Source organism: Silurus meridionalis, chromosome 18, assembly GCF_014805685.1.
Source record: "Silurus meridionalis isolate SWU-2019-XX chromosome 18, ASM1480568v1, whole genome shotgun sequence".
Lineage (NCBI taxonomy): Eukaryota > Metazoa > Chordata > Actinopteri > Siluriformes > Siluridae > Silurus > Silurus meridionalis.
Window position 1 is genome coordinate 25,320,471 of NC_060901.1, and position 25,729 is coordinate 25,346,199.

The 25,729-nt window shown below is 40.7% G+C and overlaps 3 protein-coding genes across 3 annotated transcripts; 2 read left to right on the forward strand and 1 right to left on the reverse strand.

The window, feature by feature from the left end:
• The first annotated feature begins 1,862 nt into the window (after nucleotides 1-1,862).
• LOC124401442 (protein lifeguard 3-like) lies at nucleotides 1,863-6,924 on the forward strand. The gene is made up of 11 exons (XM_046873776.1): nucleotides 1,863-1,884; nucleotides 2,988-3,228; nucleotides 3,721-3,785; nucleotides 3,880-3,933; nucleotides 4,041-4,088; nucleotides 4,182-4,221; nucleotides 4,326-4,363; nucleotides 5,826-5,913; nucleotides 6,072-6,167; nucleotides 6,306-6,359; nucleotides 6,577-6,924. Exons 2-11 carry the CDS (start codon nucleotides 3,019-3,021, stop codon nucleotides 6,718-6,720), a joined length of 837 nt encoding a protein of 278 aa, XP_046729732.1. The 5' UTR covers nucleotides 1,863-1,884; nucleotides 2,988-3,018; the 3' UTR covers nucleotides 6,721-6,924.
• A 7,805-nt stretch (nucleotides 6,925-14,729) lies between these two features.
• On the reverse strand, nucleotides 14,730-24,483 carry LOC124401454 (tripartite motif-containing protein 29-like). Its single transcript, XM_046873799.1, has 4 exons — nucleotides 24,226-24,483; nucleotides 23,811-23,906; nucleotides 23,582-23,708; nucleotides 14,730-15,640 (listed from the first exon to the last, which is right to left on the reverse strand). The coding sequence occupies exons 1-4, from the start codon at nucleotides 24,442-24,444 to the stop codon at nucleotides 15,588-15,590; spliced, it is 495 nt and encodes a 164-aa protein (XP_046729755.1). The 5' UTR covers nucleotides 24,445-24,483; the 3' UTR covers nucleotides 14,730-15,587.
• LOC124401450 (tripartite motif-containing protein 16-like protein) lies at nucleotides 16,052-16,751 on the forward strand. The gene has a single exon (XM_046873792.1). The coding sequence runs from the start codon at nucleotides 16,119-16,121 to the stop codon at nucleotides 16,656-16,658; it is 540 nt and encodes a 179-aa protein (XP_046729748.1). The 5' UTR covers nucleotides 16,052-16,118; the 3' UTR covers nucleotides 16,659-16,751.
• Nucleotides 24,484-25,729: the final 1,246 nt, after the last annotated feature.

Genomic DNA, 25,729 nt, shown 5'->3' on the forward strand with positions numbered 1-25,729 from the left:
TCCAGCATATACTCCTCAGCATGGGATTGAAAATACAAGTTGCGTCTATGCCATTACCAGTGCTAGATGATTAACTAGTTTTTTGTTGTTAGCAATTTATATTGTACAATGCAATTCAGCCGCTGCAGTTTAGTTGCTAAAGTCCCAAAACAATGTATAAAAACTTCTATCCACTATTGTTAGTGTTAAGATGGGCCTCACACTGGTTCTCTAAACACATTCCTATGTTATCTGTTCAGTGTCTATAGGGTCTTTACGATAAGAGTATGTAAGGTACATGGAAAGTCTTTATCTGGGCTCACATCTCTGGTTACTGTGTTCTTACCCAATCAGGAACAGTTTTAGGTCAGGTTTTTTTCCAGTGTGTAAATATATACTTGTCTGTTATCTGCAATAAACTGAAGAAGAACATATGCGCCATTCTGTGTGCTGTGTGATTCTTCCCTGATCAGAAAAGGCACCACGGGCATCGTAGCGCATGGAAAACCTCTCCCAGAATTAAGTTTTGTTTGGGGATGATAAAAATCTAACAACTATACACACTTATATACACATTTATCTGTCCAGGTTTAGCAGGTTTTCAAAAACATTAAAAAACATATTCTCACTGAAAATAAATTATGCTGTAATAATTATGCACTCGAGTTCGAATACAGATTCCCTCCTGGCAAAGTGACAACCGAAAATCCAAAATTCACTCTGGAAAAAATATAGAACCGTGTGAAAAACAAACAACAGAAAACGTAGCCCCCAGGAATGGCTCCTGATGTTCCTGATGGGATGATCAGGAGACAGATGTGGAATTCCCTGATGAGCTCAGGGTCCAAGATATTCCAGGTTTAGACCCAGGAGCGTTTCTCTGAAGCGAAACATTTACAGTCCACTAGATGCTGCAGTGATCTTTGTGCGAGTCCAGTATCTGGTGGTCTGTGTAGGCCTGCTGACCACTGATGATGAAGGGGCAGGGAGGGGAAACCTGTGGAAGAGAAAACACAGGTGAGAACAGGTGTGAGGAGAGATGCATCGAAATTAGAGTTTATCTTTAATGACCTGGGTAACAGTAACTGATCTCAATCAATCTTTATTTATATAGCACCTAACATCTACCAGGTAGAACCTAGGTGCTGAACAAAGTGAAGAAGCCATGTACAAAATAGTAATTAAATTGAATAAACATAAAAGTAGTAAAATATACAATATCATCAAAGTGTTCTAGGCACTTCAAGCAATACATGATTAGAGGACCTGAGAGTTCGGCCATGGGTGCGTAGATGGATTAGTTTATTTAAATAGGTTGGGGCCGTATAGGTGATAGGTGACAGGGTTTACTCTACTGGTTATCTGAAAACAGCCCAATGTAGCGTTGGGACAGTTTGAGGGATTCCACATAAAGGGGCAGGTTTTCTTGTTGACCCAAAAGATGCACAAGGTGGGATCAAGGTTAGTAAGGGATAGGCAGTGGGTGGAGCAGCACTGGAGGATGCCAGTGCAGGGAGACATGAATGTCTGAATGTCCTCCCAGATATTTGGCCACCAGAACCTCTTAATGAAGTCGATTGTGCAGTTTGACCCAGGATGACAGGCGAAGAACTTGGGAACGGACTGCCAGGGGGACAAACAGACAGTTTAGAATGAATCCCCCACACCACCTCTCTTCCCGGTGAGGGCCTGCCTGCCACAGACTTGTGTGACCAGCCATTGTTTAAAAAAAAAAACAAAACAAAGGACAAAATAAAAGAACAAAACTTCATAGCTAGAAGTGGTGACTTTTTTCTGCCTCCACTTAAGCTCCGCCCACAAAAGACGTCACAATGAGTACAAAAGGATCTATTACACCATCATCACTACACATCTCTCAGTCTGCGCTGTGTGAGTTAAGAGAAGGTACGCACATTTTACCCGAGCAACAAAAAACGTTATTTCATACACATCTGTAATGACGCTCAAACATTCTGGTAATAAAGAGAAAAACACGTGAAAGGTCGTTTTTAGTTACTTATTTAGAGCACATTGCCACACGTGATTTTTTCTTTAATTATTTTAGCCTCAACGCATTTTATTTGAGGAATTCGTAGTGAAATTGGTCAAACCGAATTGATCCATGGCCAGCATGACTATCCAGCTGTGAGTCTGCGCATGCGCAGGAGAGCCAGCGTCACTGACATTCGTTCAACAGCACTGTAACTTACACCTGTGTGAAACATGGGGGCTTTCAAATGAATCGCTGGATCCTTGTAGTGGATGTCATGCAGGTATCGAGATTGTGGTGCTCCTGGTTTTATGAATCACCAAAACGCTGTAATAAACCCTTCCAACTTCTACACTGCGCGCGCGCGTCCATGTTGCCTAGTAGCGAACGCGCGCGATGCGGGATCACGTGGTTTTCAACAAATCCGGGTTTTATTGGTGGCTTTTAACTCTCTAGAACTCGGGGCAGAGATGAACGCGGCCCAGAGAAACTTCAGTGTATAATGTGGATGGTTTCTAAAGCCGTGGAGTCCCAATGATGCTATAAAGAGGACCTAGTTTATGTAGTTATAACCTAGTTATGTAGACTCGCTCCAACGCCGTTGAAGGAGACGCGCATGCGCAGATCATCGTTTTCAATTGTTTTTTTCTTTTTCTTTTACACTCTTAGTATTCACACACCAACTGTTACAGCTGTATTTCTTTATGATAATAAAACCTAACTCGATTATAAAGATGCGAACTATTTAATTTTAAATAAGAATAAGAATAATTGAAGAACTTACAGAATAAATCACAGGCTGAACTTCAAACGCATTGATGTTGTATATGAAGTGCACTACATTAGGGGTCAAGAGTCCCAACCTAAGTAGTGCACATGATTAGATTAGATTAGATTAGATTAGATAGATAGATAGATAGATAGATAGATAGATAGATAGATAGATAGATAGATAGATAGATAGATAGATAGAGATATTCATTGATTCTTTTTCTGAAACTGTTTTTATATTTCACAGCATCCTCATCATCATCATCATCATCATCATTATGTTTATGTCTGATCTCCTTCCAATATATGCAAATTTCCAAAATCAGGGGTATGGTTTTCCCTTCACCCCTCATACCTACCCAAATCCTGAGCTACCAGAAGCTGGAAAAAGATTTATTTCCACCGATATGCTTTCAGGCGACCCCTGGGCCCTTTACCATGGTGCAGTGTGGAAAAAAAAAAGTACCCGTCATGAGTTCATAAGAAAGGTGAGACCTGTGATTTTCGTACTGAGCATATGTTCTAAAAAGTATTTATATACCCTGTGTAGCCAAAAGTATGTGGACACCCGACCATACGGTTTGTATGTGAATCGTTTTTGAACATTCCCACGTAGTCTCCTGTTATAATAATAAAAACCTCCACTTTTCTGGGAAGATGTTTCACTAGATTTTCGTGGATATTTGCGATCACGTAAAGAGGCCTGGGATGCAGTCAGTGTTCACATTCACCCCAAAGGTGTCCAATAGAATTGAAGCTCTGTAGCAGAAGATCTTCCACTCCAACCCTTTAAAAGGAACAGGTTTAGGTTTTAAGTTTAAGGGAAGAAAAGAAAAATAAGACGTCCCTGTGTGCCTCTGACTTGGTGAGAACAGTTCGGAGAAGAAGTTAATACGGAGGGAAAAAGTCGGGCGTTCCAATACTTTTGGCCACATCCTGTTCGTTGTTCTATAAGACGCTGTGTTTCGTCGGTGTCGCAGGTTTTTCTGATTCTGGTGATGCAGCTGTTCGTGGTGAACTCGTTCACGGCCATGTTCACGTTCACGTGAGTGTCATTCATGTGCAGCATTAACACACAACTCATCGCTATTACACACACACACACACACACATGACACACGTGTGTTTGTGTCCTACAGCGATCCAGTGCGTCTCTTCATCATCCAGAATCCTGTGTTTTACTGGTTTTCTCTGTGAGTTCATTCCTCTATGTTAAATACAGACACAAATTTAAACCAGATCCTGTTGATGATGATGATGATAATAATTATAACGATGAATGTGGCGTTTTTCTCCACAGCGCCATGTTTTTCTCCGTGTACATCTTGTTGGAGTACTGTGAAAAACGGTGAGTCGATCGGCCCCGTGATGTGCCGTGTTCAGTAACGTGTGCACCAGACCACTCGGTCTAACTGTGTTTCTACACTTCTTTCTATTGCAGGAGACAGTTTCCTGTGAACCTGTTTCTCCTGCTCATATTCGTAAGTGTGGAAACGACACCAAATTCCCTCCGCTCTTGTCTTCTCTGATAAACGAGTGTAGACGATGAAACGAGCACGGCTAACTAAACTTCTCTCTTCCACAGACTCTCACTATGTCCTTTACGGCAGGAACAGTATCAAGGTTAGACACACAAACACACACTGAATTTGTACAGAATATAGCTCCACCTTCAAACTCCAGGCCACGCCCTCTCACCTGAGTCTGCTCCTGATGAGCACTCACACCAGACCCAAAGTGCTTTAGGTTGTGTGTATTTATAGATAACAGTCAAGTCAGACACCACGTTAACATCTCCTCAGGACACCATGCCATCCTGGAAGTCATTCGCTCCTGTGACCTGTTAGCTTCCTTAGTCTCATAATGAATAGACATTCAGTGTCACCCACATTCCCTTTTTGAGTCTGGTTCCTCACAAGGTTTCTTCCTCGTACCATCTCAGGGGGTTTTCTCCTCGCCACAGTCACTCATCGCTCGTTAGGGATAACCTTATTGGCACTTAGATATAAATTCATATTTTATAATCTTCATCTCTGTAAAGCTGCTTCCGGACATGTCCATTGTTCAAACTCTATAGAAACAACACTGAATTCAATTGAATCACAGTTCGAACACAAGAAATCAACATCAAAGACAAAACACATCTCAGCTGATCAGATAAATGTGGTGTAAAAGGCGGTTGGGTTACGCCGGTGTTTTTACACTTTTATATGAGAAGATTGGTTTTATATATGAAGTTATTCTTACACCCAAGATTCCTAAAGTACTTTTATACAGTTCTCTTACGGTACTCACACAGTATTTAAACTGTACTCTTACAGTACTTACAGTACTCCTACTGTACTTTTACAGTTCTCTTACAGTATTCCCACTGTACTTTTACAGTACTCCTACTGTACTTTTACAGCATGCTTACAGTATTTGTACTGTACCTTTACAATACTCTTACAGTACTCCTACTGAACTTTTACAGTACTCTCACATTACTCCTACTGTACTTTTACAGTATTCCCACTGTCATTTTACAGTACTCCTACTGTGCTTTTACAGTACTCCTACTGTGCTTTTACAGTACTCCTACTGTACTTTTACAGCACTCTTACAGTAATTGTACTGTACTTTTACAATACTCTTACAGTACTCCTACTGAACTTTGAAAGTACTCTCACATTACTCCTACTGTACTTTTACAGTTCTCTTACAGCATTCCCACTGTAATTTTACAGTACTCCTACTGTATTTTTTACAGCACTCTTACAGTACTTCTACTGTGCTTTTACAGCACTCTTACAGTATTCCTACTGTACTTTTACAGTGTTCCTACTCTACTTTTACAGTACTCTTAATCTTCCAATCTTATCATACAATACTCACAGGACTCTTGTTGTACACTTTCAGTACTCTTCTATTCTCGTGCACTACTAAGAGTACTCTTAAAGTACTCTTACAGTACACTTTCTATACTCATACTGTACTCTCACTGTACTCTTATTGTAAAGTGTGTGTGTGTGAAACAGAACTGAATTTGATGGCGGTGTTAATTAGCAGTGTATGAAACATCACTCTCCTGATTCTTTGGTTCTAGTTATTACAAGGGGAATGGCATGCTCGTGTATCTTGGAATAATCTTGCTGGCGTGTGCGGCCATAACAGTCTTCAGTTTCCAGACCAAGGTAAATACCAGACAGGGGCTCTAAAAACACACCTTTGTTCTGCCTTATCAAATGAAACCCTGTTCAGGGTACGCCGTGTGTGAAACTGACTTCTGACTGCACAAGTCTGTGTGTGTGTGTGTGTGTGTGTGTGTGTGTGTGTGTGTGTGTGTGTTTAGGTAGACCTCCTTTCCGGGACTGGTTTGGTCTGTGTTTTGAGCATTTTGCTTTTGATCACAGGCATCATCACCGCCATCATCGTCAGCATTCACCTTGTAAGTACTGACACTCGCTGTAACCCACACACACAGTGTAACATACACACTGTAACACACACATACACAGTGAAACACACATACTGAACAAACTGTAGAACACATTTACAGAGTGTATTTCCTCTTTCCTCTCTTTAGGTTGAGTTGCAGATCATGTTGTTTGCTGCTATCTTAGCCATCTTTTACATGCTGGTGAGTTCATCTTCAATCACTCTGTGTGTGTGTGTGTGTGTGTGTGTGTGTGTGTGTGTGTGTGTGTGTGTGTGTGTGTGTGTGTGTGTGTGTGTGTGTGTTACAGTATAACTACTGCACTTTTATTGCATCTGCAAAGGTACTAAGTTGTAAATAAATGTGGAGTGGAAAAAAAACTGCGAATGCACTGCTAATGAAAATGTGTTTGTATGTGAAGTTCCTGGTATACAGAACTAGGACGCTGTTGGAGGGCCGGACTCGTCGCTTAAAACCGAATGAGTACGTGTTCGGAGCTCTGCATCTCTACGCCAACATCGCTCTTATCCTGCTGCTGCTGTGCATTGGTTTCAGCTCCAATTGAACACACACACAAGATGCATCTATTTGCGAAGCTTCGCTAAAGCAATTTATTTCAGTCCACTAAACAACTAACTAACCTAAACTACCCCTCTTCAATCCTCGACACTCCTGGGGCATCCACATCGTCTCCTTCTAGACAACCCTCTGCTCGAAAAGACAAGTTATAGACGCTGAAGTGCCTTGAATAAATATTTCCTTTATCTAATGTTTTTTTTTATTTGATTGATATATAAATGAATGAAATCAGTCCTGGAGCAATCCAGAGAAGTACTGGGTTGAAAGCCACATTACGTCTTATGAGTGTATAATTCAAATGTAATGAAGATAATATACAAAATGAGATTCCTACAAACATTTATCTGTAACTATGCCTGGTCCTTTTCTCTCTCCCCCTGTTTGAGAGCCACCTGCTGAACTGCTGAGGTGGCCATTCATACAGACTGCATTCATAGTAATGGCCAGGTAGCCAGACAAGCTATTATACGGTTATGACCATTCATACAGACTGTATTCATATTAATGGATGGCCATTTAAACAGGCAGGAGTGTGTCCAACAACACACACACACACACACACACACATTTTTTAAGCATTTATATTATAAAAACAAACGTACAAATCGTATAAAACTGTAAAGGGAGATATATTTAACTTGCAGATGTAACATAGGCTCAGATTTTCCATCCAAATGCAGATCACCAGGTCGCCCTCAACTGTTTGTTGTATGGTGTAAGGTTGCCAGGTGCGTCTCAGTGCACATGTGACCACTAAGAGCTTCTAAATAGTAATGAAACTAAAAACTCACCCACATGGGGAATAAAAACCTCCCATATATCGTTAGAATCATGCACTCATTGGCTACATTTTTCATCAATCATGTTTCCATAATGCTACTGGCTGGAAATAATGTTTGAAATGTTACAAAACTTTGGCTGTTTAGGGACAAGATTCCTACTATATTTGACTTATTTTTAGTGAGTGGTCTCATTGTAACACCATAGGCTATAAAACCATGTTTTGTTCTGTGTTTTAAGTTAATGTTATTCCGTAACAAATAAAAACAATTCCTCAGTCCCCAGACGTTTGCAGACTGTTATAAAAAAAAGAGATGTGATTTTTGAGATGTGATGATGACATGAAATTTAAAATCAACTTATTTTTCCCTTAAAATGATACATTTTCTCAGTTTACACATTTGATATGTCATCTATGTTGTATTATGAATAAAATATTGAAATTTGAAACTTCCAAATCATTGCATTCTGTTTTTATTCACAATATGTACAGTGTCCTAAACTTTTTTGGAATCGGGTTTGTATGTACGTGTTGAGATTGTGTGTATTTATATATAGCATGTATATGATGTGTATGTGTTTGAATATGTATGTGTGTGTTAGAGATACATTTCAGAAAATCATCTCTGCTCTGTGGCTCTGGTAGGGAAATGATGTCAACAGCTGCAGCTGTAGAGAAGAAACTGGTAATAAAGAGAAAAGGTGTCAGGTAAATAAAGTGGCTGCAGAAAAGTATGCAGTAGAATTGCTAAGAAATAACACTTCACATAGCGAGTACAGACATTCATCATAGTATTTCTCTAGCAGGAACAGCTCTTCTTACCTTGTGGAGGGATTTTGTAAAAATTCCTCTCACAGAATTCCTTGAGTGTCTTCTTCAGATCTGGGAGATAATTTCTTACTCCATCAAATGAGAGATGTTGATGGATAGTGATGCTGGATGTGAAAGGTTTTTGTCTTTGAAATGGAGGAGACTGATGTCCAGAAGCTAAAAGCTGCAGAATACAGTTGAAACATTTGAAAAGGAACAGCACAAACAAAGCAGTTTGGAAAGTAAAAAGAACTGGATTGTAGCCCTCTACAACTTTTTTATTGTTTTCATATTTACATTAATGTTCTGTCAGTAAATTACTAAGCATGAACACAAATCTTCAACAAGATCAAATGGCAATAAAGTGTAAAGTCATCTGATCTCAGGAAAACACCACAGTGAGGGTTACCTGGAGGAAATGAACATCATCAACAATGTGTGTCTGTGTGTGTGAAGGCTTCTCCAGCTCAGTGACTCTTCTCTGAAGATCAGAAATCTCCATTTGGTCCATGTTGTGTGTGTTTCTAGGAGCAGCTCCGTCTCTGCTCACTGCTCACCTTTATAATGTTCACAGCCTGTTTCAGCTCCTGCACCTTCTTCTGCTTCTCCTGGATTCCCTGCTGGAATTTCATCTGCTCCTCCATTAACTGACTCTGAGGAAAAGTATGAGGTACTTGTCAGCCAGCATATTGATTTCAATGAAGGTACATTTATGCTTCCTTGAGCTGTATTTGCTCTCCTGTGTGAGTTTATTAGTTGATAATGAGACCATAAAATGATATAGACGTTGTTATGTAGTGAAAGTTGTATTCTGTAGATTTTATAACATGGGGTTTTATTATTATGGCTGGAATTGAAGGATTTCTATTCCGGTTAGCAGGCAAATAGAACATTAAATAGCTCCCTAACAATGAATGAACCTTGTATGTGTATGAAATTTGTTATCCACCAGAGATTCTTGGAGGGAGTATGGGTGCATGAATAAGGGGTGGGGCTTAAGAGTACAATCGTAAATTGTAAATGAACTGGATGATGGTGGTACAATCTTGCATGCCTCCCAATGTCTCAAGTCCAGAGGAGTTCAAGATCAACCTCAGCTCCACTCTTTAGTCTCCTCAATGATCTTGCTTATGTTGAGAACACAGTACTTTGTAAGTATTGGTTTTGCTTAGGGATTCAGTCAAAGCCACAGCTTGACTCCATATTAGAACATGAATGACGAGGTACCGTAATCTCCGGACTATTAAGCGCACCCGAATATAAGCCGCACCCGACGTGCAGCTCAGAACACAGGTGAAATGCGTTTTTTCATGCCTGGTTGTTTTCAGCGTGAAGAATGATTCTCCTTTCCTGTAGACAGGATTTCATTTGTTCACCTTAAACCCGTATGGCAATTTAATTGGTCTAATGTTACAGGGCTCAGTTTTTTATAGGCATGAAGCTTGTGAAACCGGGAAAAACCCCGGAAAAATCCATAAATTAGCGGCTTCATTGTTTAAGCCGCGAGTTTCAAAGCGTGAAAAAAAGTAGCGGCTTATAGTCCGGAAAATACGGTATATTCATTCTTAAAATTATTTAAGTTCTTACCTGTTTCTCAGCTCTTCCTCCTGAAGCTGTGACGGTGACGTGTCCTTTATGTTTATCCATCATACACATATAACATATGCAGGTTTGATCAGTTCTGCAGTAGATCTCAATCAGCTTGTTATGTTCAGAGCAGATCTTCCCTTGTAGTTTTGCTGACGCTTCAGTTAACGTGTGTTTTTTAAAGCAGAAACTTCTAGATGAGGTTTCAGATGAGTTTCACAAAATGAAACAACACATATCAGACAGGATTTGAAAGCTTTGTGTTTCCTCCCACTACAGAAATCACATTCCACGTCACCAGGTCTGGCATAACGACGAGCAGATGAAGCAGATTGGATGTCAGTCTTCTTCAGTTTCTCCACCACTTCAGCCAGCATGTTGTTTCTGCATAGAATAGGCCTTGGAGTGAACGTGTGTCTGCACTGAGGACAGCTGAAGACACGCTTCTGAGACTCTTCATCCGAGTGACAATTAATACACACCTTACAGAAACTGTGGCCACACGGGGTAGTCACTGGATCCTTCAGGAGATCCAGACACACTGGACAGCTGAACTGATCCTGATCTACTGAAATACTGGCCTCTGACATTTTCTGCCATTCACAGAGAGAGAAAGAAGGAGATAAATAGAGAAAGAAAGAAAGCCTTTATCTGAATTCAGCATTTTATCTGAAAGAACTTTGAGCTTCTGTGTTGATAGTGTAAATGCGAGAATGGGTGGAGATTGAAAAGAAGGAAGACGATCAACTCCATGACCCTTAGATATACAGTATAATTATGCAGTAATGTTATATATTATTACAGCCTTTATTGGGACAAAATAAGATTTGGCAAATCAGTTATTACTGCACGATTGAGATTCTGAAGTCTGGTCATGAACTACTGTCCAGTCGTCCTTTTTAACTTTGACCATCACATCATTCTTTTCAGACACTTCCTCATTTCTCCTTACATTCATTACCTGGATGCCTTTATCCTGAGAGACATACAATTATCTTATTTGTACAGCTGATCAGTGTCCTAGTAAATTAATTTGTCTCCAGCTTCATTTTCCATCGGGGATGTGAGAACAGAAGTCCTCTTCATTAAGGATGAATTGGAACTGACACACCACCTGCAAGAAATCAAACAAAGTGTCTGAAGTAACACTGGTGCTACTTTCACTTTGTAGCCCGCCTTATGCAACATATGAACATTGGAGCAACCGGTGTCCATGTGTACCACCGCCAAACACTCAAAGAAACAACCCCAACAACACAATAAACGATGGTCTGCGGCAGATGCTATGCAACCTCGACAAGCTTCGAGAACCAGGCCTCCAGACCTCTGCGTCACCTGCGGCGGATGGACCGAGGAGGCGGAATAGAAATGGCTGCATGAGGAAGCAAGAGCGCGGAAAGAGAGCGAAAGCTAGTGCTAGGCTAAAAGCTAACCCTAGCCGGCCTGCTGTACCATCTCTACTGCTGGCAAATGTATGCACCCTGGACAACAAATTGGACTACATCAGACTCCAACAAGCTACTTGGCGTGAGTTCAGACACTGCTGCATCATTGTGTTCACTGAGACATGGCTGAGCGACAGAGTTCTGGACGCCGCCAATCAGCTAGACGGGCTAGCCATGTTTTGTGCCGACAGAAATGCAGCTCTGTGCAGTAAGAATCGCGGCGGCGGTCTGTGTGTTTACATCAACACAGAATGTAAGAACTTTGTGCTTGTTTCCACCTACTGCTCATCGCTGTTGGAGTTTATGGTTGTGAGATGTAGACTTTTTTATTTACCATGGGAATTCACCACCGCTATTGTGCTCGGAGTGTACATACACTACCTAGCACTAATGCTAAGGGAGCACTCAGCGTACCCTACGGGACCATTAGCGAACTACAAAACACACCCTGACGAATTGTTTATTATCGCTGGAGATTTTAAAAATGCAAATCTCGGGACTGTGCATCCTAAATTCTATCAGAATGTGGACTTTGCAACCAGAGGAGAAAACACACTGAATGTTGTTTACACAAACATCCGGGGCGCATACCGGGTGAAGCCCCGCCCCCACCTTGGGTACCCAGACCACATCTCTGTTATGCTGATCCCAGCATACAGACCACTCAACAGGCGTTCAAGACCAGCTCGAAAGCAGGTGTGCAGGTGTCTGCTCTCCAGGACTGCTTTGAATGAACTGACTGGGACATGTTCAGAAAAGCTACAACCAACGGCGATTTCATCAACTTTGAGGAGTACATGTCAACAGTGACCAGCTACATCGGCGAGTGCATTAGTGACATGACCATCTCCAAGACCATCACTACACGCTCCAACCATAAGCTGTGGATGACCACCAAGGTGTGTGCGCTGCTAAAAACAAGAGACTCCACCTTCAGAGCAGGGCACAAGACGGCCTTAAAAACAGCAGGGGCAAAACTGTCCCGTGCCATCAGAGAGGCAAAGCGCGCATAGGCCAAGAGAATTCACAGCTACTTCCAGGACAGCAGAGACACTCGGCGCAAGTGGCAGGGCATCCAGGCAATCACGAACTACAAGACAACATTATGACCATGACGCCTCCCTCCCAGATGCGCTGAACGACTTCTACGCCTGGTTCGAGGTGCAGAGCAACATGGTGGTGAGGAAGACCATGCCTCCTCCCAGTGACCAGGTGCTCTGTCTAACCACACCTGAAGTGAGGACAGTGGGAAAAACAACATGGGAGAAATGGGGACATCTGGTGGACAAAAGTAAGTCATTCCTGCCTGATCCTTACACTAAATGACAATAATTGAATAAAAATGTTAAACAATTATATAACTATGACTATATGAGGATAGAATACATAGATGTAAAATAAATGAAATAAAATACAAAATATAATCAGATCATCATCTTTATTATTATTATTTTTGTATCACTGTACATATTGTTCAATTCAATTCAATTTTTGAAATGTATCAGTCAGGATTTAGGCCTCATCATAGCACAGGGATGGCACTAGTTAAGGTCGAGGTTAAAAACATATTTATTTAGTCAAGCCTTTGATCAGTAGATTTTTTTTTCTTGGGTAAAGGCTCAGATCTGGTGGGAGCATGGATATAGAGTGTTTGGTGAACTGGTATATTTGGATGCTGTCGTCCCCTCACTCTCACACGTTCACTCAGGTTTGTTGACGGTGGTGTGGTGGGTCGTCTCTTATCCCAGAGATCCCTCATGTCTGTGTTACCTCCTGGTTCTCCCTTTTAGCTATGTTGCCATAGCGAGTCTTGCAGGAGTCCAATCTGCACAGTGACATTAACTTTCATACACCAATAGTTACACTTAATAATCCATATCCATCTCTTCCTGTCACCCTCCTCTCTCTCTTTCTCTCTCTCTCTCTCTCTCTCTCTCTCTCTCTCTCTCACTCTCACCCTTCTCTCTCTCTCTCTCTCACTCTCACTCTCTCTTTGTCGAGTTAAACATGCTCCTGAGGCTCCCACTTTGTCCAGGCCTGCCTCTGGATAGTGTTCTCTTCGACTGGAGGCCACTCTGTGCAGCTTGGGACGGTTTCTCATCAGCGCCTTGGGTGGTTCCCTGAAATTCCAGAGTAAGAACTGGTGCTTTGAGGATGGATTTGGACTGTAGTTAATGTCAACAGTGTCCTACACTGACTCAGGACTACTTTTTGCTTCTGATCATCATCACTGTACCCCGCAACATCGTATATCTGCTATAAATGGACATTCGGTGCAACCCAGATGAGGATGGGTTCCCTCTTGAGTCTGGTTCTTCTCAAGGTTTTCTTCCTTATGCCATCTCAGGGAGTTTTTCCTTCACCACAGTCGCCACCGGTTTGTTTATCAGGGACAAACTTACTGATAAAGAACATATTCACTTTTAATCACCACATTATCTGTGTAAAGCTGCTTAGCTTTCTTTGAGACAATGTTCACTGTTAAAAGCACAATACAAATAAAAATGAATTGAATTGAATTGAACATATTGTTCACTCAGTTCACTGACAGTAGGGGTCTGCCTGACAGATGTTTTTGAGTCGGATGTTATTTCTCTGTTGTTGTGAATTATAGAGTTTGGTTAGTTTTACTGGATTTTATTTTTACTGCAATATTCACATGTACACTGGCGATCAAAATTAGAGAACAATTTATAAACAATTGAACAATTCTGAAATAATGTCATCTTCACTGCTCAACAGTGGAAGGAGTTTTTGTCCTGTCTATACCATGCTACCAGAACACCTTTTCCACAAAATAACTAAGGCATTTAAAAAAAAAACATTATCATATAATTATACATATTTGATTATCTCTCATTTTTATTCAGTTAATGTCATTTATTGTAAGGATGTGGCAGGAATGACTTGTTCTACTTTTGTCCACCAGATGTCACCATTTTCTCCAATGTTGTTTTTCCCACTGTCCTTGTTAAAGCTTTGACATGTGAGGAAGCACTAGAGATGAGTCACTCAGTGAACGGATTCGACTCTCACGAGTCCCTGAGTCACTTGAATCAGTAGGGATTCTTCCTGCTTTTGCCAGGAAATTCCACTAGAGGGCACTCACCGAATCCTTACAATTCATCCGTGGACTCATGAATCTCATTCACAAATCTCTCGGATTCTGCTGTTTCGCTCCGCGCTACGAGTCCGACAGATCCGCTGAATCCCACGGTTCAGGTGAATCAGTGAGGACTCGCATAGGATCCGCCATTTTGAGTCTCTTGTGTTTCTGAACATACAGGAAGTTTCCTGAACAACTCAGTCAGTTACTTGTTGCTACAGTTTCTTGCTAACAACAAATTAAACAACTAAATGGTGTAATTTACAATTTGTTTTTATATCTGTTGTTAGTAGCAAAATAACCAAAGACTCAAGTGATCCGAGTAAATGAAGAGAATGATTCATGAATCTCGAGTCATATAAAGAATCGGTTTATTTTTCCTGGATGATTCTGGATTCACTCATCTAAAGCACCCATACCGTAAGAACAAGATTAGACACGAAGTCAAAAAAAAAAAGCGGCTGAATTGACCGCAGACAAGGAGCTCGTGAGATCACAACACTTTGTTTATTTGACCACTGGGATGTGAAACTCATACATTATCTCTAGCAATGTGATTTATTATTAGCATAAACATACTACAGACTTAGCCGGCCATGCACGTGCATGAAGAAGCTCCCCGGTTACCATGGCCACACTGGAGCTCATTTACCTCCATCACCTGATTAACAGTCACAGAGAGCAGGATTTCACACTTAGTGTATTATAATTCACTTTATTTAGAACCTCGCTGCCTTTCTACTGCTATTACACACACACACACACACACACACACACACACACACACACACACAGAGATACAGCAAGTAGATTTCAGTGAAAGTGAATCTCAGAGCAAGAAAATCAGTAAATCAGTTCAGATGTCCAGTGTGTCTGGATCTCCTGAAGGATCCAGTGGATACCCCGTGTGGTCACAGTTTCTGTAAGGTGTGTATTAATGACTGCTGGGATCAGGAGGATCAGATGGGTGTCTTCAGCTGTCCTCAGTGCAGACACACTTTCAATACAAGGCCTGTTCTACACGGAGACATCATGCTGGATAAAGTGGAGAAAAAGCGCTCGGAGGGCTCTGTAGAGTTTCCAGTCTCTCAGTGTATCTTCTGGATGTGAGGACTCACCCAGCATCACTGTCCATCAACATCTCTCATTTGATATAGTGAGGAAATCAGTCTCTGATCTGAAAAAGAGATTTGAGGAACTCTGTCAGGAGGAATTCATCATAATTCATGAACTTGGTGAGAGAAATTGTCCTGCTGGGAATCTTTACTTTCTCTGCAGCATGATGATGAGAGACATTTCATATGACGACATGAACTTCCTGTTATTACTGTTATTTTTATTACAGTTACACTTTTTATTAACGTCTTAATCGTGTAAAAGCTTCTGATTCGTTCCTTCTACAGAAGGTTTTCTAAAATAAAATACTGATTAAATATCAGACACAAACTGGATCACTTTCAACTGTGTTTTTCTCCACAGCTGCAGAAGTTCAGATGATTTTACCCTCAGAGCCAAAAAGCAGAGATGATTTTCTGTACTGTAAAACACACACACACACACACACACACACACACACACACACACACACACACACACACATCTTATTTATTATAGTTTTTTTCTTTTTTTAAATATCTGACACATTTCCATTGTTCATGTGTTTAGATTTCTGTGATCTGACTCTGGATCCCAACACAGTAAATTATAACCTCATTCTGTCTGAGAAGAACAAAGTGGTGAGGTATAAAGAGACAAAGCAGCCGTACTCTGATCATCCAGAGAGATTTAACTCCTACTGTCAGGTGTTGAGTAAAGAGAGTGTGTGTGGACGCTGTTACTGGGAGGTGGAGTGGAGCAGTGAGAGAAATGTGTTCATATCAGTCTCATATAAAGACATCAGAAGGAAAGGACGGGGTGATGAGTGTGTGTTTGGATGCAACAATCAGTCCTGGAGTCTGCAGTGTTCTTCTTCTTCTGTTCATTTCTATCACAACAACATTAAAACTGATCTGAAAGTTCCATCATCCTCCAGAATAGGAGTGTATGTGGATCACAGTGCAGGAACTCTGTCCTTCTACAGCGTCTCTGATACGATGAAGCTCCTCCACAGACTCCACACCACATTCACTCAGCCTCTATACGCTGGATTCATGCTGAACTCTTACAGAACAACTGTGAGATTATGTGATCCGTAATAAAACATTTGTACCCTAAGTTTCAATTAAAATAAGCAACGTTTTTTGTATGTGAAGCTTCATTCAGAATGTCATTAAAATGTTCATTTGTTAGATCTTTTCCTCGTCTTCTGGCAAAGTGCACGTCACCATCATTGAGCACTTCCGGCATTGCCGCCTCAATCACCGAGGACACGCCCCCTCCCAACCAGCTGCACGGAAATGGCGTCTAATTTTCTAACACTTATAAGGACGCCAGAATCCTCCAGACAGTGCCAGATTGTCTTTAGGCTTGCCCTGATCACGCTCCAGCGTATCTCTGTTTTGTTTGTCCTTTTGTTTCTGACCTGATTCTGTCCTAACCATTCTGTCCTCCGGCTTCCCGACCGCGCCTGTTTTCCCGACTCTCCCCTCAGCTTATCGGCTCTGCTCTGCTCGCGCTGAACGCGCCCCGATTTCCGGCTCAGGAACTTCGGCTCCATGAATCGACTCCATGAATCGACTTCCCGATTTAGCTCTGCACGCGCTGCTCTCTTTGCATCTGCCTTGGATCCTATAACCTGAACCTTCTGACAGTTGTGCTGTAATGAGTTTTGTTTAATTAGGGCCCGAGCACCGAGGAGCAGGCCAGAATGGCCTGCACCAGAGGTGCGAAGCCCTATTGTTTTCCTTAGAATTTATTATTTATTTTTTTATTTTTTTTATTTTTTACACACATTGGTCATTAGAGGTCCCTTAACATACTCGAAAACTCTTGAAATTTGGCACACACGTCAGAGTCCTTTGTCACTAGGGCCTTAGAAAGGCTGGTATACAGGCGTGGCAGGGGGGCTCTGTAGCGCCCCCTGTAATTACAAAACAAACATTCGTGCACAGTTCGGGCAATTATTTACGCACATGCACGAGAGTTGGTAGGCATATAGATCTCATCGACCCGAACAACTTTCACAATCAAACCTATTAAAAAAAAAAAAAAAACAAACAAAAAAAAAAAATAAATAAATATAGCTGCAAGCAGCGATGGCGGGCCCTCGCACATTTGTGTATCGCTATACGGTGCCCCCCAGAAAACAATGCACGGTGTGCAAGTGCATCAAGTGGGTAAATATCAGTGGACTATTTTATGTTGTTACTGACCCATTTGGGGACTGTAAGTGAAAGAAACCTCACATTTTAGACAAACGGGGGCGCTAGTGGGCCACTTAAGAGACACACCCTTGTCCGACAATTTTTGGACACACTTAACAGCCGACAAATGTGATGTATGTGTTAAATTTCAAGTTAATCTAAGCACGCCAAAAGCCTTAAATATGCCATATTTAAGGCATTTGGCATGCACTTTGTGTGCCTTAACATGCTCGAAAACACCGGAGATTTGGCACAGACGTCAAAATCGTCTGCCATTAGGACCGGTCGAAGGCTGGAACATAGTCGTGGCAATAGGGCTCTGTAGCGCCCCCTGTAATGTAAAAACAAATATTGGTGCACAGATCGGGCAAACATGTACGCACATGTACGAGAGTTGGTAGGCATATAGATCTCATCGACCCGAACAACTTTCCCAATCAAACCTATTAGCTCTGCCCAACAGGAAGTCGGCCATTTTGGATGGTTTCAAAAGTGCATGTGGTGAACTTTTAAATACTCCTCCTAGGGAATTTATGCGATTGACATCAGAAGTGGTGAACATGATGCCGAGACATTGCACTTGCTAAATTGTGAAGGGATTTTTGATGTCTCGAACAGTGCTGCCATGGCGAGGCGACAAATTTATGGCGAATTCAGAGAAAAAGGAAGTGTCTAATATCTAAAGCAAAAAAATTTCTAATTGTATGACACGCGGTTTGTATGTTTGGCCAAGGATTCCGATCGCACCAACAGGCGCCAGGAAGTGTGTCAGTCACAAAAGGTGGATTTTTTGACATTTGCATGTGGTGAACTTTTAAATACTCCTCCTAGGATATTTATGCGATTGACACCAAACGTAATCAACATGATGGCGAGACATTGTAGATAATAAATTGCAAAGTGATTTTTGATATCTCGAACCCTGTTCTCATGGCAACGCGTCAAACTTACCTTTTATTTCAGGCATATTTAAGGCTTTTGGCGTGCTTAGATTAACTTGAAATTTGACACATACATCACATTTGTCGGCTGTTAAGTGTGTCCAAAAAGGTCAGACAAAGGTGTGTCTCAATTGGCCCACTAGCGCTTCCGTTCGTCTAAAATGTGGGGTTTCTTTTACTTACAGTCCCCAAATGGGTCAGTAACAACATAAAATAGTCCACTGATATTTACCCACTTGATGCACTTGCCCACCGTGCATTGTTTTCTGGGGGGCACTGTATAGCGATACACAAACGTGCGAGGGCCCGCCATCGCTGCTTGCAGCTATATTTGTACTTGAAATGTAATAAAAGCGCTAAATATAAATCTAATGCAGGATGTGAAAATTAGAGTTATGTTGTTTTATAATCCTGTCCAAATACCAATTTTAAACCAGAATGGTGGTGTTGCTAGAAACATTGTAGTGGACTCAAAATATCTGGTGTTAAACGTCAATTTGGATATTTATTATCTATATAAAGGAGGGGCTTTAATTAATGTTAATTTAAAAAATGCACCCGCTTGTTGTTGCTAGTCAGCTAGCATAATCTTAAGGTTTCCGTATTCTAGTTATATAATGACAATATAATAACATTGAACCTGTTATTGAGTTCAACCGTCATGTTTGTATAAATATCGGCTTTTATGTCTCTCACGGTAAAGCAGTATTTTTAAGGGGAACGTTTAAGACCCGCTAAGAGGGTCTCTGCAAGTCGTCATGATTTCATTTGCATATTCGTACATCATTGCTGGACTCATTTGGATACCAAAAAAAAAAGCTGTCAGAAAGATCAATCGAGCACATTTGCATATTTATTTCTATCACAACAACATTAAGACTGATCTGAAAGTTTCATCATCCTCCAGAATAGGAGTGTATGTGGATCACAGTGCAGGAACTCTGTCCTTCTACAGCGTCTCTGATACGATGAAGCTCCTCCACAAAGTCCAAACCACAATTACTCAGCCTCTATACGCTGGATTCTGGCTGCCTTCTTACTGTGAGATTATGTGATCCGTAATAAAACATTCGTACTCTAAGTTTAAATTAAAATAAGCAACTTTTTTTGTTTGTGAAGCTTCAGAGTTTGATCATAAATCTTTCAACAATACAGGACACTGGAGAGTGAGAACTAACATGAGCACTGGAGTATAAGATTATAAGTAATGATCTTTCTACAGTCTTATTTAGTCTTTATGGTTATAAAACTAAGAGCTACTGAGCTTAACATTTGTGATCATCACAGATCCAGCATCAGCTTCTCCATGCCAGAACCTTTAAAAACTCCAGGAGGTCCAATGTCAAACTCCACACATGTAGTGGGATCCAATTGGCACTGGTACGTCTCTAGATGGTTTGGGATGTTTGTGAGTTCGGCATCTAATTCTTTAAAGGTCTGGGGCTGGCCAAAACCTCAAGAAGCCTCGGGATGTGGAGAGAAAGAGAAGCAGTAGAGAGAAATTAGCAAAAATGCTGTTCATGATATTTACAGCACAAGTTGATAATGTGCATGTGATCAGATGTTCTGGAGCACAAGGTTATGATATGTGACGTATGTTATGTTTAGGCTTTGCTAAAAACATATGTTTTTAATCTGCATTTAAACTGGGAGAGTGTGTCTGAGCCCCGAACACTGTCAGGAAGACTATTCCAGAGTTTAGGAGCTAAATGTGAAAATGATCTACCACCTTTAGTGGACTTTGCTATTTTAGGAACTACTAAAAACCCAGAGTTTTGACATCTCAGGGAGCGTGACGGATTGTAGCGTGTTAAAAGACTGGAGAGATACATGGGAGCCAAACCATTTAGGGCTTTATAAGTGAGAAGTAATAGTTTGTAGTCAATTCGAAACTTAACAGGAAGCCAATGTAGGGACGATAGGATTGGGGTTATATGATCATATTTTCTTGACCTTGTGAGAATTCTGGCTGCAGCATTCTGAACTAACTAAAGCTTGTTAATAATGACGCAGGACATCCACCTAGTAATGCATTACAGTAGTCTATTCTGGACGTCATGAACGCATGGACGAGCTTCTCTGCATCGGATATAGACAACATGTTTCTTAACTTAGAAATATTTCTAAGGTGAAAGAAGGCTGTTTTTGTAACTTGGTTGATATGATATTTAAAAGATAAGTTGCTGTCTAAAATAACACCCAGGTCTTTTACTGTTGAACTAGTGGTTACAGAACAGCAGTCTAAATGCAGGTTGAGATGCTGGAGCTTCTGTATACTGGTTTTTGGTCCGATGAGCAAAATCTCCGTCTTATCAGAATTTAATAGTAGAAAGTTATGGGTCATCCAATCTTTTATTTCTTTAACACACTCAATTATCCGAGTTAATTGAGCTATATCGCCTGGTTTAGATGAGATATATAGCTGGGTATCATCAGCATAACTATGGAAGCTAATTCCATGCCTTCTAATAATATTTCCTAACCGAAGCGTGTATATTGTGAAAAGCAGGGGTCCTAGAACTGAACCTTGTGGCACGCCATAATTTACTAGCATTAGCCTGGATAGCTTTCCATTTAAGTCTACGAAATGGTAACGATAGGACTTAAACTCTTCAAAGATATTGTTCTCATGCAAGTGGGAACATAACTGGGCAGCGACAATCTTTTCTAAAATCTTAGACATAAATGGGAGATTTGAAATTGGTCTGTAATTCGATAGTGTGTTTGTATCCAGATTATGTTTCTTAATTAGGGGCTTAATAACTGCTAACTTAAGGGGTTTAGGAACGTGACCTAACGATAGTGAGGAGTTAATAATATTGAGAAGAGGCTCGCCAGCTGTATGTAACACTTCCTTCAATAGGTGAGTTGGAATGGGATCTAACTGATATGTTGTTGATTTAGCTTTGGCAATAACAGCTCTTCCTGTTCTATACATGTCAAACAGTGTAGTTGTGGAGTTGTAGGTGAGATTGTGTCAGGAGATGCCACGTGTCACATTTTTCAGATACCTGATTTGTAGTTAATTTAGCTACTGTACTGAAAAGGAACCTGGGATGGTTTTTGTTGTTTTCCACGAGTTTGCTCAGGTGTTCAGCTCTAGCAGCTTTTAGCACCAATTAAAATATATCGGATAAGATTCTGAAACGTAATTTTACTACCCAAGTAGAGGCAGACTTTGAAATATAAAACATTTACTATTACTTTGTTTTTTTTAAGAAGGCAACTGAGGAAACATGACATTTCTTTCTTTCTCTTTAATAATTTCAGTTAACTAATTTTCTTAGGATTCTGGTCTGTTCTGCCCTTTTCTTCTTTTTCTTTATATCAGTATCATCACTTATCTGCCCCACTAGATGTCGCCAAAGTGTTCCTGAGAACCTCATTAGTGCCTAGTGCTTCCACCTGTATATCAGCTATTTTAGTATTTAATTTGCTTGGAACAGGCTGATGGTGACGTGCACTTTGCCAAAAAGCGAGGAAAAGATCTAACAAATGAAAATTAGAATACAATTCTGAATTAAGAGTGATAAAGTTGTTTACTCACATTACTAATTTTATTGTAGATCATATAATCTCACAGTGGATCCTTTACCACCTATCCAGAATCCAGCATATAGAGGCTGAGTAAATGTGGTGTGGACTCTGTAGAGAAGCTTCATCCTATCAGAGACGCTGTAGAAAGACAGAATTCCTGCACTGTGGTCCACATAAACTCCTATTCTGGAGGATTAAGGAATCTTGTGATTAATATAATTGTTGTTGTGCTAAAAACAGAAAGAAGAAGAAGAAGAACACTCCAGACTCCAGGACTGATTGTTGCATCCAAACACACACTCATCACCCCGTCCTTTCCTGCTCATGTCCACACCGTTCCACTCCACCTAAAATCATCTGAACTGTGTCTGATATTTAATCAGTATTATATTTTAGAAAACCTTCTGTAGGAGTGGAAATTAAATTCAGATTTTTATATAGAGACTCTCTCTCTCTCTCTCTCTCTCTCTCTCTCTCTCTCTCTCTCTTTCTCTACTCAGAAGCTTTTACACGATTAAGACGTGAATAAAAAGTGTAACTGTAATAAAAATAACAGTAATAACAGGAAGTTCATGTCGTCATATGAAATGACTCTCATCATCATGCTGTAGAGAAAGTAAAGATTCCCAGCAGGACAATTTCTTTCACCATGTTTATGAATTATGATGAATTCCTTAAATCTCTTTTTCAGATCAGTTGGGGGTTAGATATTGCTACCGTGGAATTTCACATTTCATCATCATTAAAATACTGTTTACCAATAGACATTTTCTGTCTCCATGTTGATAGGGAGCTGCAGAACAAATTAAGCGATGGGTTGCATCAATTTTGTGCATTCGTTTATCGTTGGTACGAACAAAAAAAAAAGAAAATAGACGATCTGAGTAAATGACAGCGTCCCAATACACTGGATAACTTAACAGATATTGCTGATGGAGAACAGGTAATTAAACAAAAAAAGTATCACAGTCGGACCGTTTTAACCAGTAAGCTCATTTCCAGCATTGGACGGTCATTTAAGTTCATTTTTCTCATTTGCTCTGACATGCATTGTGATCTTTAACGTCTTATATAGACAGGTGTGTGGCGTTCCTAATTAAGTCCAATCAGTATAATCAAACACAGCTGGACTCAAATGAAGGTGTAGAACCATCTCAAGGATGATCAGAAAAAATGGATAGCACCTGAGTTAAATATATGAGTGTCACAGCAAAGGGTCTGAATACTTAGGACCATGTGATATTTAAGTTTTTCTTTTTTAATAAATCTGCAACAATGTCAACAATTCTGTGTTTTTCTGTCAATATGGGGTGCTGTGTGTACATTCATGAGGTTCACCTCGACTCAGTTCAGCCTTCTCCTGATCTCTGATTAGTTCCGTCACCTCCGAGCGCTTTTTCTCCATGGAGCTGAACATCTCAGTAAAGATCTTCTCACTGTCATCTACTGCTGTCTGTGCACTGAGCTGTTAGGACACACACACACACACACACACACAAACACAAATGACTCGATGTCCATGTTGTGTGTGTTTCTAGGAGCAGCTCCGTCTCTGCTCACTGCTCACCTTTATAATGTTCACATCCTGTTTCAGCTCCTGCACCTTCTTCTGCTTCTTCTGGATTCTCTGCTGGAATTTCATCTGCTCCTCCTTCAGCTCAGTCTGTAAACAGTTATAGTTATTTAGATATTATTATTCTCCTGCATCTCCCCCTGCTTTATACATGAGCTCTCACACACACGGCTAATGTTGTTGTAACTGTCATAGGAGAAATCAAGTCCAGTTATACTGATACACACGACCTAGTGGCCTTCAAACATGGCTGTCCTGAACTTCAAACTCAAGCACGTTCCAATGATCATTTTAATACACACACACACACACACACACACACTCACACACACACACACACACACACACACACACACACACACAGAAATATTCAAGAAAAACATTTAAGATATATTTTTCGAGTTCTCACCTGTTTTTCAGCTCGTTCTGCTGCAGCTGCAACTGTGTCATGCCCTCTGTGTTCATGCATTGTACACAAGTAACAGATGAAGCTTTGACAGTAGATCTTCAAAACCTCATAGTGCTCAGAGCAGACCTTCTCTTGTAGATCCTTCAGGAGATCCAGACACACTGGACATCTGAACTTATTTACTGAAAGCTGATCTACTGAAATGCTGAATTCAGCCATTTTTTTGCTCTGAGATTCGCTTTCACTAAAATCTACTTGCTGTATCTGTGTGTGTGTGTGTGTGTGTGTGTGTGTAATAGCAGTAGAAAGGCAGTGAGGTTCTAAATAAAGTGAATTATAATCCACTAAGTGTGAAATCCTGCTCTCGGTGACTGTTAACCAGCTGATTGCGTTCTTCACACTTGTGTATAATGTGTAATTATAGCAGCTTCTTTATATAAATAATAAATATCCAAATTGACATTTAACACCAGATATTTTGAGTCCACTACAATGTTTCTAGCAACACCGCCATTCTGGTTCAAAATTGGTATTTGGACAGGATTATAAAACAACATATAACTCTGTAATATGCACATCCTGCATTAGATTTATATTTAGACACTACTCTTAACTAGAAAGAAACATGTACTCTGAAAAAAGTAGTTGGAACAACCTAGGCAATTATTCAGTAACAGTCTTTACAGAGCATTATGTTATATATGTTGCCTTAACTTCTGACATGAATACATTAAGTGTTAACGAACAGTATACTGATATTTACCAAATTCAACTTTTCTTTACCGTTACTTCAACACTTTTGTACCCAGTGAATGCTGATCGCCCACAGAACAATATTCTTCTTTGCAAGTTGCATTTTATGAAACTTAGATGCAAGACAGTCCTGTTTAGGTTATCACATAGGCCTTGTGCCAAATAGGCTTATGCCTCAAACGTGAGACTTTCACAGGATTGTGTGTTGTGTTAGGTGTTTGCTGGAACGTGTTATTGGCACAGTCGGTCACTCGGGGTGAGTATGCCAGGTGAGCTGCATTCCACTGTTTACCATCGCTGAGCAAGAATGTGTTGGGTGCCACTTACTTCTCTACTCTCACAGGAGTGGAGAATCTCGGATGACCTTTTTGGGTTGCACGAGGAAGCCATTTCCTCACTCTCCCACCCACATTAAATGGAGGATTGCGTGCACTGCGTTTGTGATCTGTGTATTGTTTAAATTTGTCCCGTTTCTTTTTCACATTCTCACGGACGGCAGCTAGATCACATTTGCCCTTACCCTGTAAAGGTTCGCATCTTTCTCCCGTACAACAATTCATAAGGTGACACGCCTGTAGTGGCATGAGGTGTTGCCCGGTATACCTGAAGCCATGTCGTGAATTGCTGTCTGTGAAATCTTTCAACAGCGCTGTTAGAAGCCAGATAGTACATAGATGTATGGATGTGTTTTATGTCTAGCTGTTTCAAAAACTCGGCAAAGACAGCAGAAGTGACCTCGGTGCCACTGTCC